The following is a 17,711-nucleotide window of genomic DNA, read 5'->3' on the forward strand; positions in this document are numbered from 1 at the left end:
GGTGCAGGAAAGGCTCAGACCAACAGACCACCCTCACCCTGCTCTCCTCCCACCCTCACCCTGCAGCCTCCTCTCCCACCTGAGCAGCCTCCTCTCCCCCTTCACCCTGCAGCAGCCCTCCTTCTCACCCTCACCCTGCAGCACGCTCTCCTCTCCCACCCTCACCCTGCAGCAGTCCTCCTCTCCCACCCTGCAGCAGCTCCTCTCTCACCCTGCAGCAGCCCTCCTCTCTCACCCTGCAGCAGCCTCCTCTCTCACCCTGCAGCAGCCTCCTCTCTCACCCTGCAGCAGCCCTCCTCTCCACCCTCACCCTGCAGCCTCCTCTCCCACCCTCACCCTGCAGCCTCCTCTCTCCACCCTGCAGCGCCTCCTCTCTCACCCTGCAGCAGCCTCCTCTCCCACCCTCACCCTGCAGCCCTCCTCTCTCACCCTGCAGCCTCCTCTCTCACCCTGCAGCAGCCTCCTCTCTCACCCTGCCAGCAGCCTCCTCTCTCACCCTGCAGCAGCTCCTCTCTCACCCTGCAGCAGCCTCCTCTCCCACCCTCACCTGCAGCCTCCTCTCCCACCCTCACCCTGCAGCCTCCTCTCTCACCCTGCAGCAGCCTCCTCTCTCACCCTGCAGCAGCCTCCTCTCTCACCCTGCAGAGCCCTCTCTCTCACCCTGCAGCAGCCTCCTCTTCCCACCCTGCAGCAGCCTCCTCCCACCCTCACCCTGCAGCAGCCTCCTCTCCCCACATGGATTACATGGGAAATCAACTGTTACTGAAAACAAGTGCCATAATAATTCAGACATTCAGGTCTGGTAGGAGTGACTAAATGGAGTTTCTTTGCGTGTATCAAAAAAAGTCCTTTGTAACCAAGCAACTGACTGTCACAGGTCTGGTTGACGATAAGCTTTAGGGCGGCTTGTTAACGCTGAGCCTTCATTGTTAGCCAGTCGTGCGCAACGCCGTGGACCAGAGCTAGTTGCCGCACGTGCGGAGTCGTCGACTGGAGTGTTAGCCAGCCGTCGTAACGCCGTGGGACCAGAGCTAGTTGCCGACGCGCTGAGCCTTCAGTGTTAGCCAGCCGTCGTAACGCCGTGGACCAGAGCTAGTTGCCGACGCGCTGAGCCTTCAGTGTTAGCCAGCCGTCGTAACGCCGTGGACCAGAGCTAGTTGCCGACGCGCTGAGCCTTCAGTGTTAGCAGCCGGCGTAGAGGGAGGAGGTGGTGGACAGGAATGTAGAGGGAGGAGGAGGTGGTGAACAGGACAGTAGAGGGAGGAGGTGGTGGACAGGAATGTAGAGGGAGGAGGAGGTGGTGAACAGGACAGTAGAGGGAGGAGGAGGTGCTGCTTGCCTGCTCAGCATAAGGCCGTTGGAAGATGTGTGTTGAGGAAGGAGGTGGTTTTGCTTGAAGCGTCACAGTCCCCTTGTATGACCTGTTGGTTGATGACCTGTTGGTTGATGACCTGTTGGTTGATGACCTGTTGTTTCTCTATTCACTAACTAGTTCCTGGGTTTGGTGACACTGTTCAACCAAAGATGTTTTATAACTAAACCAAGATAGACCACAGCTTGTCATTTCCAATGGGAACAAATGAGGTCATAGTGGGCAGAACAAGCAAGGAGGTGGGCAGAGCCAAGCACGAGCTAGCGAGATCCTATTGGCGCCTTCTAGTACACATCTGCATATTTCCGTTAGGGAACACCTACTCTGTGAAGTGTGCAATAACTCAATTCACCTTTGCACTCCTTGTAAAAGCATGATTTTTTAAACACTTTTGCAAAAGGGTAAAGTCTACAAAAATTAATCCGTTCCGTTCGTAACAGATTCTAGTTTTGGGAACAGAAAACTGTATTGTGATCAAATGTGTCATTGATAAGAAGATTTGCAGAATGTTGAGCCAAAATCCATCTGGTTCCATCTTCTCCCACCGACCGCCAGTGGGCTTCCTCTCACTACCATATTTGGTAGTGTGTGGAAACGCTTCACATTTTATACATCCAATGAAATATCTGTCTCATTGTTCTATCTGTGGTTGTACCATGAGTCCAGGCGGTATGAGAGCCTGCTGAGAGAAGTAGGCGGTATGAGAGCCTGCTGAGAGAAGTGAAGGGACTGCTGTGAGCTTATCCACTTCCTGCTAATTCTTCACCTATCCAATGGGTCTGTAGGTGCGCTCCACCGCTCCCCCTCTCTCTGTGTGGAGTCACTGGGTCAGAGCTAGGAGCTGGTAACATGGTTATTAAGGGGCTAGTAACTGTTCTCATGTCCGGCCAGGATGTAGAGGTTGCTGAGGGCCGTGGGGTTGTCAGTGGGCCGGCTTTCCAGAACCACCACCCTGTCAGAAAGAGATGTCAGTTAACAGCACCAGAAACATCAGGAACACACAACAACACTGCGGGTTATAAGCTGCCAATCAGGTCCCCCAATCTGAAGAGAAAACACAGAATAGAACAGAATTCATTGAATAGAATTGATACAAATGTCTTGGTGGGTTAGAGAGTAGCAAGACAAGAGGACTGGCTACATTTAAGTTAATATGACACTAGAGATCATGAGGAGTAGAGAGAGGTGCCATCCTTTCCAGCAGAGTGACAGATGAGATGAGGAGTGTCTCTGCCCACACAGGGTACAGTCCAAGACCATAGTGTCTGATCTATCAGATGGAATTACAGAGGAGCAGAGAGAGAGAGACACTCAAACCAGGCTGGCGTGGCAGTGCCCAGGTGCCAGTCTGAATAAAACATACAGGATGGCAGAGTAGAGGCTGTTGCAGGGGAATCAGAACGGACTGAGCCTAAAGCACCATGGGGCCCTGTCCTGAGACAACCATCACTACTAGGAGATCTTCCACCCACAGGGTGGGAAATGTGTCTGAGCCAGGGAGTTAAATCACTATGGTTTCTATAGTTGAGGACTGGTGTAAGAGGGCTAGGGGACTGCCCTGCCACACTGACCACTCGGCAGCATGTAACCAACCAGAAGCTGTAATGTGAGTCACATAGATAACATGCGGAGGTTTTACAAGCCTCTTCTGATAGCATTGAGATTACAATGAGGTATCCCACTTAGACTCAAAGTGTTTGAATGATGAAAGATGAAAGATTGTTGATTTATAAACAGGGTCGTGTGATCTGGGGCACATGCCTCGTCATAGCAACGGAAGCGGACCTGGAGAGAGAGACTGAGTCACCGGAGCTGGGGACCTCTTCTCTATAGAGAGGTCTGAAGAGGACTCAGACTAAGAGGGGGAGAGAGAGAAGGGGGGAGAGAGACGGAGAGAGAGAGAAGGGGGAGAGAGAGAGAGAGAGAGAAGGGGGAGAGAGAGATAATGACGGAGGAGGAGAGAGAGCTACGACGAGACGAGAGTAGAAGACGAGAGACGAGAGACAGAGAGAAACGAGAAGAGAGAGAGAGCAGAGAACACAGAAGAGAGAGAGAGGAGAGGGAGGGCAGACGATGAAGAGAGAGAGAGAAGAGAGAACCGAGAGAAGAGAGAGAGAGAGAGAGAGAGAGAGAAGTGAGAGAGGGAGAGAGAGAGAGAGAAAATGGAGGAGAGAGGACAGAGTAGAGGAGAGAGAGAGAACGAGAGCAGCAGAGACAGAGACGGGGGGAGAACGGTGAAGAGAGAGAAGAGAGGAGGAGAGGAGATCGAGACTAAGCGAAGACGAGAGAGAGACGAGAGAGAGAACACGAGAGACAGTGAGAGAAGATGAGAACAAGATAGGCACGAGAGACGAGAGAGAAGAGGAGAAGTTTGTTGGTTTCCCAGGCGATGGTAAAAAACACAGGAGCCTGCTGGAGACACATGGCTCCCCTGGAGACTAGCTACAGCCTGCCTCTACGGCTTTATAGAGGTCAACAGCGGCACTACCATGAATCATCTATACCAACTGAGAAAGAGAAAACAGAGGAAAGAGAAAGGGGAGGCAGAAAGTAAAGAGAGCAGTGAGAGAAAAGCGACAAAGGTTGAGAAACAGAGAAGAAACAAGTTAAAGAGAAAAAAAGAGGACAGGAGGCAAACAGTAAGTCGACTCAATTAACACTATAATCATTTCAAGCACAACCACGTCAGTATCTGAGAAAGAAGATCAGACAATGACGAGAAACAAGATTAAAAACACTATCAATTTCTAGCACCGAACCTTCAGATCGCGAGGAGACGAAAGATCGGCTGGGATCAGAAATTCCTGTGGTGACTGCAGATTAAAGAAGGAATGGAACATTCATCTAACAATGATTAAACATCACACAGGACATCATATGAACATGGAAACATACACAGGGAAACAATACACAGGGACATTCATTGAACATGGACAACATAACAGGGACATTAATGACACTGGAAGAAAATTAACACTGGACATTCATAGAAATGAAACATACACAAGGGACATTCAGGAAACATGGAAACATACACAGCGACTTAATTCAACATGGAACCTATACACAGTGGATAGACACATACACAGTGGACATTCATCGAACATGGAAACTAACACAGGAGCAGTTCATGAACTGGAAACATACCACAGGGAATTCCATTCGAACATGGAAACATACACAGGACACGATCAGAACAATGGAAACATTGACAAAACAGGGACATTCATAGAACAATGGGAAACAACACAGGGACTATTCATGACATGGAAACATACACATGGAAACAACACAGGACGATCTGAACTAGGAAAACACAGGACATTAATGAACATGGAAAATACACATGGACATTAGAACTGGAAACATACACATGGACATTAATGAACAGTGGAAACATAACACATGGACATGAAGAACATGGTAACACAATACAACATGACATTAATGACATGGAAAAATACAGGGACATGATGGAACAATGAGAAAAATACACAGGGACATTAATCAGACATGGAAACACATCCATGGAAACATACACAGGACATTCAAACAGGAAACTACACAAGGGACAGTTCATGAACAGGAAAAATACACAGGCACATTCATGACATGGAACCTATACACAGGACATATCATGAACATGGAAAGCATACACTAGGGACGCATTCATGAACATGGAAACCAATAAACACAGTGGAACAATTCATGCACATGGAAACATACACATGGAGAACAACACAGGGACATTCATGAACATGGAAACAACACAGGGACAATTAATGAACATGAGGAATATACACATGGACATTGAATGAAGCATGGAAACAATACACAGAACTCATAATGAACAGACACATACACATGGACATGAATGAACATGGAAACATACAGCATTTGGACATCTAAGAGAGCATAGGAAACACTACCACAGGGACATGATGAACCACTCCGGAAACAAACACAGGGAAAGTTAATCCCATGAAACAATCACAGGGAAACAACACAGGACATTTCATGAACACGGAAACATACCACAGATGACATTCATGAACAATGAAAACATACACATGGACATCCATGAACATGAAAATACACAGGGGACATTCATAAACATTGGAAACATACACAGGGACATTAGACATGAAACATACACCAGGACATTCATGAACAAGGAACAACCAGGACATATCAGTGAACATGGAAACATACACGGCGACATTCACATGAATGGAAAACATACACAGGACATTCATGAACATGGAAAACATACACAGGGACATGCAGAACAGGAAACCATACACACAAACCACGAGGGACATTCCATGAACATGGAAACCATATCACAGGGGACAATTCAGAACAGTGGAAACATACCAGGGACATTCATGACATGGAAACATTCACAGGGACTTAATGAAACATGGAGAAAACATTCACAGGGACATTGACATGAACATCGAAACAATTCACAGGGAACATATAACATGAAACATTCACAGGGACATTGAATGAAAACACTTGGAACGATCACGGGACATGTGATGAACATTGTGACATGACATTCACAGGACATTGATGAACATGGAAAATTCACAGGGACATTGATGCTACATTCAGGGTTGAAGCCCAGTCCCCGCACCACGACCTCAGTAGCCCCCCTACGACCTCAGTAGCCCCCCACGAACCAGTAGCCCCCCCCAACAACCTCAGTTAGCCCGCCCCAATCGACCTCAAGTAGCCCCCTGCCCAACGACCTCAGTAGCCCCCCACGAACCTCAGTAGCCCCCCCAACGACCGTCATAGTAGCCCACCCAGCTCAGTACCCCCCCACGACCTCAGTAAGCCCCCACTGACCAGTAGTAGCCCCCCTAGACCTCAGTACGCCCCCCACGCTCAGTAGTCCCCCAATACCCTCAGTAAGCCACACCAACGATGACCTCAGTAGCCCCCCAACGACCCAGATACGCCCCCAACGACCTCAGTAACCCCCCACGACCTCAGTAGCCCCCCACACGACCTCAGTAGCACCCCCACGACCTCAGTAGGGTCCCCGCAACGACCTCAGTTCGGGTGCCCACCACAACCGACACCTCAGTAGCGCCCCCCAATGACCTCAGTAGCCCATGCTCATGCCTCAGGTAGACAACCCAGTAGCGCGCCCAAACGACTCAGATAGCCCCCCAACGAGCTCAGTAGCCCCCCACGACCTCAGGAGCCCCCCTTGACGGCCATCTGACGTAGCCACGCCTCAGTAGCCCCCCCAACGACCCAGTCGCAGCCCCGAGACGTGTGACGGGGCTCAGTACCGCCTGCCGCCACGCGCAGGTGCCCCCCAACGACCTCAGTAGCCCCCACGACCTCAGTACCCCCCACGACCCTCAGTAGCCCCCCCGACGACCTCAGTACGCACCCCCCAACGACCTCAGTAGCCCCCCCAAACGACCTCAGTAGCCCCCCACGACCTATACGTAGCCCCCCCCAATGACCTCATAGCCCTGCCCAGACCTCAGTACCCCCAAACCTCATAGCCCCCCCATGACCTAGTAGCCCCACGACCTCAGTAGCCCCCCCAACGACCTAAGTAGCCCCCCCCCCATGACCTAGTAGCACCCCCACGCCTCAAGCCCCCTCCAAGACCTCAGTGCCCCATCCAACGACCAAGTACCCCCCAACGACCTCAGTAGCCCCCCAACGACCTCAGTAGCCACCCCCAAGACCTCAGTAGCCCCCCAACGACCTAGTAGCCCCCCAAACCACTCAGTAGCCCCCCCAACCTCAGTAGCCCCCCCAAGACCTCAGTAGCCCCCCAACGACCTCAGTAGCCCCCCAACGACCTCAGATACCCCCCAACGCGACCTCAGTTAGCCCCCCCAACCACCTCAGTACCCCCCAACGACTCAGTAGCCCCCCCAAGCGCACCTCAGTAGCCCACCTCACACCCGACCTCAGACCACCCCAACGCCTCAGTAGCCCCCAACAGTACCTCACGTACCTCACCCCAACGACCTCAAGTAGCCCCAACGACCTCAGTACGCCCCAAACGACCTCCAGTAGCCCCACCGACCTCAGACCCACACCCCAAAGACCCAGTAGCCCCCCCAACGAACCTCAAGTAGCCCCCCCCAACACCTCAGACCCACCCAATGAACTCAGTAGCCGCCCCCAATGACCTCAGTACCCCCCCAATCGACCCGTGCCCAATTAAGACCCCCCAACAGACCTCAGTAGCCCCACCAACGACCTCAGTAGCCCCCAAACCGCTTCAGTGCCCCCCCAATGACCTCAGTAGCCCCACCCAATGAACTCAGTAGCCGCCCCAACGACTCAGTAGCCCCTACCGAATAACGTCAAGCTAGAGCCCCCTATGAACTCAGTACCCCCACCAATGACCTCAGTAGCCCCCCAAAATGAACTCAGTCCCCCCCAATATGAACTCAGTTAGCCCCACCCATACTCACCCCCATAATGAACATGACAATCACAGGACATTGATGAAACATGGAAACATCACAGGACATTAATGAACATGAAACATTCACAGGACATTGATGACATGTGAACATCACAGGACATTGATAACATGGAAACATTCACAGGGACATTGATGGAACATGGAAACACTTCACAGCGGACATTGATGAACATGGAAAACATTCACAGGACGACATTGTATGAACATGAAACATTCACAGGGACATTGATGAACATGAAACATTCACAGGGGACATTTGATGGAACATGGAAACATTACACAGGGACATGATCATAGCCCCCCCAACGACCTCAGTAGCCCCCCCACAGACCAAGTAGCCCCCCAACGACCCAGTAGCCCCCAACGGACCTCAGTAGCCCCCAATGACCTCAGTAGCCCCCCCAATGACCTCAGTAGCCCCCCCAATGACTCTCAGTAGCCCCCCCAATGACCTCAGTACCCCCCAACGACTCATACCCCCAACAACCTCAGTAGACCCCCCTCCTGCCAACCGTAGGTTACTCAGCTTATCAGAGTTCAGATGGATTCAGTGTTTCCCTGCCTGCCTACATAGACGAGGCCAGGAGATAAATCCTCTGGGATCACACTCTGAGGCTAAGCTACATTAAGCTATGTGTGTGTCTACCTGCAGGTAATGAAGTTGTCAACCTTTCACAGAGAGTTAACCTGATCACCAGGCACGCCGCGACGCACACTGTGAGGTGAGGCATTCTGTTTTTATGAAAAGTGATAGGGGACACCCAGGGTAGTCTTTTCACTGCCACACACACACGCGCACACGCGCACACGCACACGCACACACACACACACACACACACACACACACACACACACACACACGTGTATGACTGAGCTGAAACGAGGCTGTGTGTGTTGGCTGAGGGCTCAGCCCAGCGTTACAGTGTGTGTGTGTGTGTGTGTGTGTGTGTGTGTGTGCCAGGCTGGAGCACAACACGTTAGCCTGTCAAAATGTCAGATACCATGCAGTATTCATGTTCATCCGAAAATGAAACAGCTGCAGAACAGAAGGGTGAAGGTGAGCTGTTCAATTATTCATCCGCTCTGTCTCCTGTATGATTCTGTTGAAAAGCCTCCTTGAAGGAAGGCAGTGAAGGGGGGGACAGGACATTTAGTCTATTGATATGATGCCTGGTAGGCTGATCGCTTCAGCGAGTACCTCCCTAGCCACCTAAAGGCTTTGTTCTCGTCGTCATCAGGACCCCGGGTAACCCTAACCAGAGGGGTCTCTGTCCGGCTAAGAAGTCACACCTAGCAGGTGTCACTGGCGGTCATGCCTCCTAGTACGCAGTTATCTGATCTAGGGCTGTCTGACAACAACAAAAAATGTATGTATTGGTCGTCATTTTTTTTTAAACGTGTATTTTTCCATATATAGACACACCATATGTGTTTTAATAAAATTGACTATGTGCATTGGAGCTTGTCTGATGCTTTAAGCTTACGGTTTGATGAAGTAAGACAGAATGCCTCAAGAGGGCGCCAGAAATCTAGATAACCCCAAAAATTAAAAACTCTAACCCAACTATTTTCCTCCCCGCTCCTTCCTGCTGGCTTTTGCAGATTCTGCCATTACTCTCCTGAAGTTGCCGGTAATAGGCAACACGAGGAATCGGCTACCTTTCTCATGTGGAATGACAATTTATCTTCCCATTTCTACCGATCTGCGTGCCAGTTATGGTTTTTATATGCACATTTTCATGAAAGTTTCATTTAATTTATAATAAAGTATTCGTATCTCAAAATCATTGTCACGTGGTTAATCAAAATGATATCCAAACGAAAACGATAAACCTAAAAAGTAACTTCTATTACCATCTATGTAAAAATAGTCAACATAAAAGCCAACAAATAAAAACATAGCAGCCTGCAGGTAGAAAATCTCCTGCTGAAAATAATTATCTTATAAATCACATTGGCTATGCATGGCCTGTCTGCAACCAACTGGAAACATTGTGTCAACTATTAACTTGGGTCCTTTGCAACATTGTATAAAATATTCTGGGCCCATTCAAATATTTCCTGTCCCAGTGAGCTCAGGACAAACACATCTGTAGGATATTTGGGCAAGGGATAAGAAGCAGTGTTAGACTTGGGCAGGAGCTAACCGGAGCAGAGTACTAGCACCTCAAATGTTCTACTGCTTGACCTCAAAAAGTACTGTGGAGCTCCTGCACCTAAATATAAACAGTACCAGCACCCAAAACGAGTACCGGAACCTATTTCAGCCTAAGTCAAGCACTGAGAAGACACAATCAGGAAGGCCTATACTATGACGTTTCCACTGGAACAGAGTATTACATTTTCCCCTTTCACGTTGAGTGGTAATCGAAAGGGAAAGAGCTGGATAGATTTTAAAAAATACATTGAGGAACTATTGTCATTATCAATGGATGTAAAAAACACACTTTGTTTGTACCACAGAAGTATACACACTACCACAGATACAGGAGTACACACACTACCACAGAGACCGGAGTACGCACACTACCACAGAGACCGGAGTATGCACACTACCACAGAGACCGGAGTATGCACACTACCACAGATACAGGAGTACACACACTACCACAGAGACCGGAGTATACACACTACCACAGAGACCGGAGTATACACACTACCACAGAGACCGGAGTATGCACACTACCACAGAGACCGGAGTATGCACACGACCACAGAGACCGGAGTATGCACACGACCGGAGTATACACACTACCACAGAGACCGGAGTATACACACTACCACATAAGTATACACACTACCACAGAGACCAGAGTATACACACTACCACAGAGACAGGAGTATACACACTACCACAGAGACAGGAGTACACACACTACCACACTTCCCTGGAGACAGCCAACACCTAGCTAGTAGCTAACCACGTGCTAGTTCCTCAGTCTGGGAAAACAACTGATAATTATGTCAACATGGACTAGGGGTTGGAACCAGCTGGAAATCTTTGCCAGTTTGTGTGTAGGATACCTGCCCCTCCCCCTCTGAAACAGCTGTAACCTACTGAAGTTACAAGCCCCTCCCCCTCAGAAACAGCTGTAACCTACTGAAGTTACAAAGCGCCCCTTCCCCCTTTGAAACAGCTGTAACCTACTGAAGTTACAAGCCCCTCCCCCTCAGAACAGCTGTAACCTACTGAAGTTACAAGCCCCTCCCCTCTGAAACAGCGATACCTGAATTACTGAGCCTCCTGAAACAGCTGTTACGGAAACAGCCCTCCCCCTCCAGAAAACTACCTGAAGTCAATGAAACCTACTGAAGTTACAAGCCCTCCCCCTCAGAAACAGCTGTAAACCTTAATCTACTGAAGTTACAAGCCCCTAGCCCCTCAGAAACAGCTGTGACTACTGAAGTTCAACCCCCCCTCAAGACGTCAAGCCCCTCCCCCTCAGAAGACAGCAGTAACCTACTGTTAGAAATTTTGTTAATAAATAAGTTAAACAAATTCTAGCTTTAGATAAAACTATAACTAATCTGCACGGCCTGGTAAAAGAGATTTGTGTTGTGGGTATAAAATAAGCAGAAAGGTCGTTAAACTATGGTTGAACTGACCCAACTTAGCCTGAGATGTTTAATGAAGGCTGTGGGTCACTTTTTAGGTCTTCCATTATCTTGAGTTGTCAGCTAAGTGGTATAAAATTATTAGTGACCTTCAGGAGGATAGATTATATTTGTTGTCATGTGTGTGCGCTGGAAGTTGGAATGAACTTTTCAACCTATATTTATATAGGCCAGGACGAGAGATTTATTCTGTAAAACTATGAGTCATATCTTGTATATAAACTGTTGGTTATGATAATGGGAGCGTGCCGAGAGATAAATCTATTATCTAATTTTAATAAGACTGTATCCTGTCTATTTTATGTTAATAAGTATCTTACAAATTCTTATAAATAGACAGATTGAATTTAATTAATGAGTACATTAGAGGAATAATTTAATTCCACTAACACCGTACTGAAGTTACAAGCCTTCCTCTGTAACAGATGTAACCTACTGACGTTACAGCCCCTCCCCTCTGTAACAGCTGTAACTACTGACGTTTACAAGCCCCTCCCCCTCTGTAACAGCTGAAACCTACTGACGTTCAAGCCCCTCCCTTCTAACGCTGTAACCGACTGACGTTACAAGCCCTCCCCTCAGAAACAGCTGTAACCGACTGACGTTACAAGCCCTCCCCCTCAGAAACAGCTGTAACCTACTGACGTTACAAGCCCCTCCCCTCAGAAACAGCTGTAACTACTGACGTTACAAGCCCCCCCCCTCAGACAACAGCTGTAACCTACTGAAGTTACAAGCACCTCCCCCTTTCCAATCGCCTTTCAATCCCCTCCTGTATAGATCTGACTGGTGCTTTCCAATCCCCCTCCTGTATAGATCTGACTGGTGCCTTTCCATCCCCCTCTGATATAAGATCTGACTTGGGTGCCTTTCATCCCCTCCTGTATAGACTGACTGGTGCCTTCCCATCACCTCCAGTTAGATCTGACTGGTGCCTTTCAATCCCCTCCTGTATAGATCTGACTGGTGCCTTTCCAATCCCCTCCAGTATAGATCTGACTGGTGCCTTTCCAATCCCTCTGTATAGATCTGACTGGTGCCTTTCCAATCCCCCTCCAGTATAGATCTGACTGGTGCCTTTCTCCAATCCCTCCAGTATAGATCTGGACTGGTGCCTTTCCAACCCTCCAGTAGGAGATCTGACTGTGCCTTCCAATCCCCTCCTGTATAGATCTGACTGGTGCCTTTCAATCCCCCTCTGTATAGATCTGACTGGTGCCTTTCCAATCACCCTCCTGTATAGATCTGACTGGTGCTTTCCAATCACCTCCAGTAGTTAGATCTACTGGTGCCTTCCAATCCCCCTGTATAGATCTGACTGGTGCCTTTCCAATCCCCTCCGTATAGATCTGACTGGTGCCTTTCCAATCCCTCCTGTATAGATCTGACTGGGTGCCTTTCAATCCCCTCCTGTATAGATCTTACTGGTGCCTTTCCAATCCCCTTATGTAAATCCTGATCTGGTGCCTTTCCAATCCCCTCTGTTAGAATCTGACTGGTGCCTTTCCAATCCCCCTCCTGTATAGATCTGACTGGTGCCTTTCCAATCCCCCTCCTGTATAGATCTGACTGGTGCCTTCCCAATCCCCTCCTGTATAGATCTGACTGGTGCCTTTCCAATCCTCCTCCTGTATAGATCTGACTGGTGCCTTTCCAATCCCCCTCCTGTATAGATCTGACTGGTGCCTTCCCAATCACCCTCCTGTATAGATCTGACTGGTGCTTTTCCAATCCCCCTCCTGTATAGATCTGACTGGTGCTTTTCCAATCCTCCTCCTGTATAGATCTGACTGGTGCCTTTCCAATCCCCCTCCTGTATAGATCTGACTGTATTATAGTCAGGTTTTGTTACAGCCACCAAGCCATAATCATATTTAGATTCAGTTTGATTGACAACGTGTAGCATGTCTAGAGTGTGACAGTATGGTTACGGATGACGTGACTGAATGGTTTTGTTACCACGGTAACACATACCTCGTTGGACTTGAAGCTCTTTCCCTGCATGCCGTGCTTCCAGAAGGCCAGAACACTGTCCTGAAGGCACACTGGAGCACGAGGAGAGGGGAACGTCAGTTATCATACATATTATTATTACACAGTTTATTATATTATAAAAAGTAGAACACGTCACTGGAGGAGAAGGGAGAGGAATGTTATACGACAGGGAGGATAATCGGCAATCATCGTACACATTAATATACAATGGTCGACGTTGACATTAACAAGGATGCATAGTATTGAAGGGTAGTGGGATGTGAACACAGGGGAAACCATAACTCTATTATAAAACACTGAAGTTAGCCCCTAGAAGCTCAACTCTAACATTGAAATCGTAGGTGAATAATATTAAGAGGTAATCTTACCAACGGATCCGATGGTGAAGTCAAAGCTGAGCTCTGAGGCTAGCTTCTTGTTAGACTTTAATCTTCCCATGAGGTTCACGATCTTTAGATTTTCTAGAAAAATAAAAAATAGGAGAGAGCTTTTGAATAGTGGCCGGATAAAAAAAAAAGCAGATCCTCACTTACAAGGACATCACAAACGTAGTGTCCATTCTCAGCTGCTACGATGTTTCACGGTTCCTGAAATGGGTAAAAGATAACTGTCCTAATAATGCTCGGTGAGCTGTAAAAGACTACAACTAGAGGAGAGGGTGTCGCTGTCTGAGATTAAAGCTCTGGTAGAGGAGACTAAAACTAGAGGAGAGGGTGTCGCTGTCTGAGATTAAAGCTCTGGGTAGAGGAGACTACAACTAGAGGAGAGGTCGTGCGAGATAAGCTCTGGTAGACCACTAGAAGGGTCGTGTTCTGAGATTAAAGCTCTGGTAGAGGAGACTAAACTAAAGGAAGGTGTCGGCTGTCTGAGATTAAAGCTCTGGGTAGGAGAACTACAAATAGAGGAGAGGGTGTCGCTGTCTGAGATTAAAGCTCTGGTAGAGAGACTACAACTAGAGGAGAGGGTGTCGCTGTCTGAGATTAAAGCTCTGGTAGAGGAGACTACAACTAGAGGAGAGGGTGTCGCTGTCTGAGATTAAAGCTCTGGTGAGGGAGACTACAACTAGAGGAGAGGGTGTCGCTGTCTGAGATTAAAGGCTCTGGTAGGGAGACTACAACGAGAGGAGAGGGTGTCGCTGCTGGAGATTAAAGCTCTGGTAAGGAGACTACAACTAGAGGAGAGGGTGTCGCTGTCTGAGATTAAAGCTCTGGTAGAGGAGACTACACTAGAGGAGAGGGTGTCGCTGTCTGAGATTAAAGCTCTGGTAGAGGAGACTACAACTAGAGAGAGGGTGTCGCTGTCTGAGATTAAAGCTCTGGTAGAGGAGACTACAACTAGAGGAGAGGGTGTCGCTGTCTGAGATTAAAGCTCTGGTGAGGAGACTACACTAGAGGAGAGGGTGTCGCTGTCTGAGATTAAAGCTCTGGTAGAGGAGACTACCACTGAGGAGAGGGTGTCGCTGTCTGAGATTAAAGCTCTGGTAGAGGAGCTACCACTAAGGAGAGGGTGTCCGCTGTCTGAGATTAAAGCTCTGGTAGAGGAGACTAACCCTAGAGGAGAGGGTGTCGCTGTCTGAGATTAAAGCTCTGGTAGAGAGACTACACTAGAGGAGAGGGTGTCGCTGTTGAGATTAAAGCTCTGGTAAGAGGAGACTACAACTAGAGAGAGGGTGTCGCTGATCTGAGATTAAAGCTCTGGTAGAGAGAGACTACACTAGAGGAGAGGGTGTCGCTGTCTGAGGATTAAGCTCTGGTAGAGGAGACTACCACTAGAGGAGAGGGTGTCGCTGTCTGAGATTAAAGCTCTGTAGGGAGACTACACTAGAGGAGAGGGTGTCGCTGTCTGAGATTAAAGCTCTGGTAGAGGAGACTAACCACTAGAGGAGAGGGTGTCGCTGTCTGAGATTAAAGCTCTGGTAGAGGAGACTACAACTAGAGGAGAGGGTGTCGCTGTCTGAGATTAAAGCTCTGGTAGAGGGAGACTACAACTAGAGGAGAGGGTGTCGCTGTCTGAGATTAAAGCTCTGGTAGGGAGACTACAACTAGAGGAGAGGGTGTCGCTGTCTGAGATTAAAGCTCTGGTAGAGGAGACTCAACTAGAGGAGAGGGTGTCGCTGTCTGAGATTAAAGCTCTGGTAGAGGAGACTACAACTAGAGGAGAGGGTGTCGCTGTCTGAAGATTAAAGCTCTGGTAGAGGAGACTACAACTAGAGGAGAGGGTGTCGCTGTCTGAGATTAAAGCTCTGGTAGAGGAGACTACAACTAGAGGGAGAGGGTGTCGCTGTCTGAGATTAAAAGCTCTGGTAGAGGAGACTACAACTAGAGAGAGGGTGTCGCTGTCTGAGATTAAAGCTCTGGTAGAGGAGACTACAACTAAGAGGAGAGGGTGTCGCTGTCTGAGATTAAAGCTCTGGTAGAGGAGAATACAACTAGAGGAGAGGGTGCGCTGTCTGAGATTAAAGCTCTGGTAGAGAGACTAAACTAAAGGAGAGGGTGCCTGTCTAGATTAAGCTCTGGTAAGAGACTAAACTAGAGGAGAGGGTGTCGCTGTCTGAGATTAAAGCTCTGGTAGAGGAGACTACAACTAGAGGAGGGGTGTCGCTGTCTGAGATTAAAGCTCTGGTAGAGGAGACTACAACTAGAGGAGAGGGTGTCGCTGTTCGAGATTAAAGCTCTGGTAGAGGAGACTACAATAGAGGAGAGGGTGTCCGCTGTCTGGAGATTAAAGCTCTGGTAGAGGAGACTACAACTAGAGGAGAGGGTGTCGCTGTCTGGAATTAAAGCTCTGGTAGAGGAGACTACAACTAGAGGAGAGGGTGTCGCTGTCTGAGATTAAAAGCTCTGGTAGAGGAGACTACAACTAGAGGAGGGTGTCGCTGTCTGAGATTAAAGCTCTGGTAGAGGAGACTACAACTAGAGGAGAGGGTGTCGCTGTCTGAGATTAAGCTCTGGTAGAGGAGACTACAACTAGAGGAGAGGGTGTCGCTGTCTGAGATTAAAGCTCTGGTAGAGGAGACTACAACTAGAGGAGAGGGTGTCGCTGTTGAGATTAAAGCTCTGGTAGAGGAGACTACAACTAGAGGAGAGGGTGTCGCTGTCTGAGATTAAAGCTCTGGTAGAGGAGACTACAACTAGAGGAGAGGGTGTCGCTGTCTGAGATTAAAGCTCTGGTAGAGGAGACTACAACTAGAGGAGAGGGTGTCGCTGTCTGAGATTAAAGCTCTGGTAGAGGAGACTACAACTAGAGGAGAGGGTGTCGCTGTCTGAGATTAAAGCTCTGGTAAGAGGAGACTACAACTAGAGAGAGGGTGTCGCTGTCTGAGATTAAAGCTCTGGTAGAGGAGAGACTACAACTAGAGGAGAGGGGTGTCGCTGTCTGAGATTAAGCTCTGGTAGAGGAGACTACAACTAGAGGAGAGGGTGTCGCTGTCTGAGATTAAAGCTCTGGTAGAGGAGACTACAACTAGAGGAGAGGGTGTCGCTGTCTGAGATTAAAGCTTGGAGAGGAGACTACAACTAGAGGAGAGGGTGTCGCTGTCTGAGATTAAAGCTCTGGTAGAGGAGACTACAACTAGAGAGAGGGTGTCGCTGTCTGAGATTAAAGCTCTGGTAGAGGAGACTACAACTAGGGAGAGGGTGTCGCTGTCTGAGATTAAAGCTCTGGTAGAGGAGACTAACAACTAGAGGGAGGGGTGTCCTGTCTGAGATTAAAGCTTGGTAGAGGAGACTACAACTAGAGGAGAGGGTGTCGCGTCTGAGATGTAAAGCTCTGGTAGAGGAGACTACAACTAGAGGAGAGGGTGTCGCTGTCTGAGATTAAAGCTCTGGTAGAGGAGACTACACTAGAGGAGAGGGTGTCGCTGTCTGAGATTAAAGCTCTGGTAGAGGAGACTACACTAGAGGAGAGGGTGTCGCTGTCTGAGATTAAAGCTCTGGTAGAGGAGACTACAACTAGGAGAGGGTGTCGCTGTCTGAGATTAAAGCTCTGGTAGAGGAGACTACAACTAGAGGAGAGGGTGTCGCTGTCTGAGATTAAAGCTCTGGTAGAGGAGACTAAACTAGAGGAGAGGGTGTCGCTGTCTGAGTTAAGCTCTGGTAGAGGAGACTACAACTAGAGGAGAGGGTGTCGCTGTCTGAGATTAAAGCTCTGGTAGAGGAGACTACACTAGAGGAGAGGGTGTCGCTGTCTGAGATTAAAGCTCTGGGTAGAGGAGACTACAACTAGAGGAGAGGGGTCGCTGTCTGAGATTAAAGC

At 48.8% G+C, this 17,711-nt stretch overlaps 1 protein-coding gene and 2 long non-coding RNA genes across 3 annotated transcripts in view; 1 reads left to right on the forward strand and 2 right to left on the reverse strand.

Annotated features, from left to right (window-relative positions):
* Window positions 1-19: 19 nt before the first annotated feature.
* On the reverse strand, window positions 20-732 carry LOC139025498 (uncharacterized). The gene is made up of 5 exons (XR_011477088.1): window positions 706-732; window positions 548-655; window positions 380-409; window positions 305-349; window positions 20-79 (listed from the first exon to the last, which is right to left on the reverse strand). It is a non-coding gene; the product is annotated as an uncharacterized lncRNA (long non-coding RNA).
* Window positions 105-1,181, forward strand: LOC139025497 (uncharacterized). The gene is made up of 3 exons (XR_011477087.1): window positions 105-174; window positions 222-936; window positions 1,007-1,181. It is a non-coding gene; the product is annotated as an uncharacterized lncRNA (long non-coding RNA).
* Window positions 1,182-12,959: 11,778 nt separating this feature from the next.
* Window positions 12,960-17,711, reverse strand: part of map4k5 (mitogen-activated protein kinase kinase kinase kinase 5) — a gene marked incomplete at its 5' end in the record, with an annotated part of 53,924 nt that continues 49,172 nt past the window's right edge. The window contains 2 exon segments of the mRNA XM_024141835.1: window positions 12,960-13,507; window positions 13,826-13,918. Coding sequence (XP_023997603.1) covers window positions 13,371-13,507; window positions 13,826-13,918 — 230 coding nt within the window.

This window comes from Salvelinus sp. IW2-2015, unplaced genomic scaffold (genome assembly GCF_002910315.2).
Source record: "Salvelinus sp. IW2-2015 unplaced genomic scaffold, ASM291031v2 Un_scaffold2774, whole genome shotgun sequence".
In the NCBI taxonomy this organism is placed as follows: domain Eukaryota; kingdom Metazoa; phylum Chordata; class Actinopteri; order Salmoniformes; family Salmonidae; genus Salvelinus; species Salvelinus sp. IW2-2015.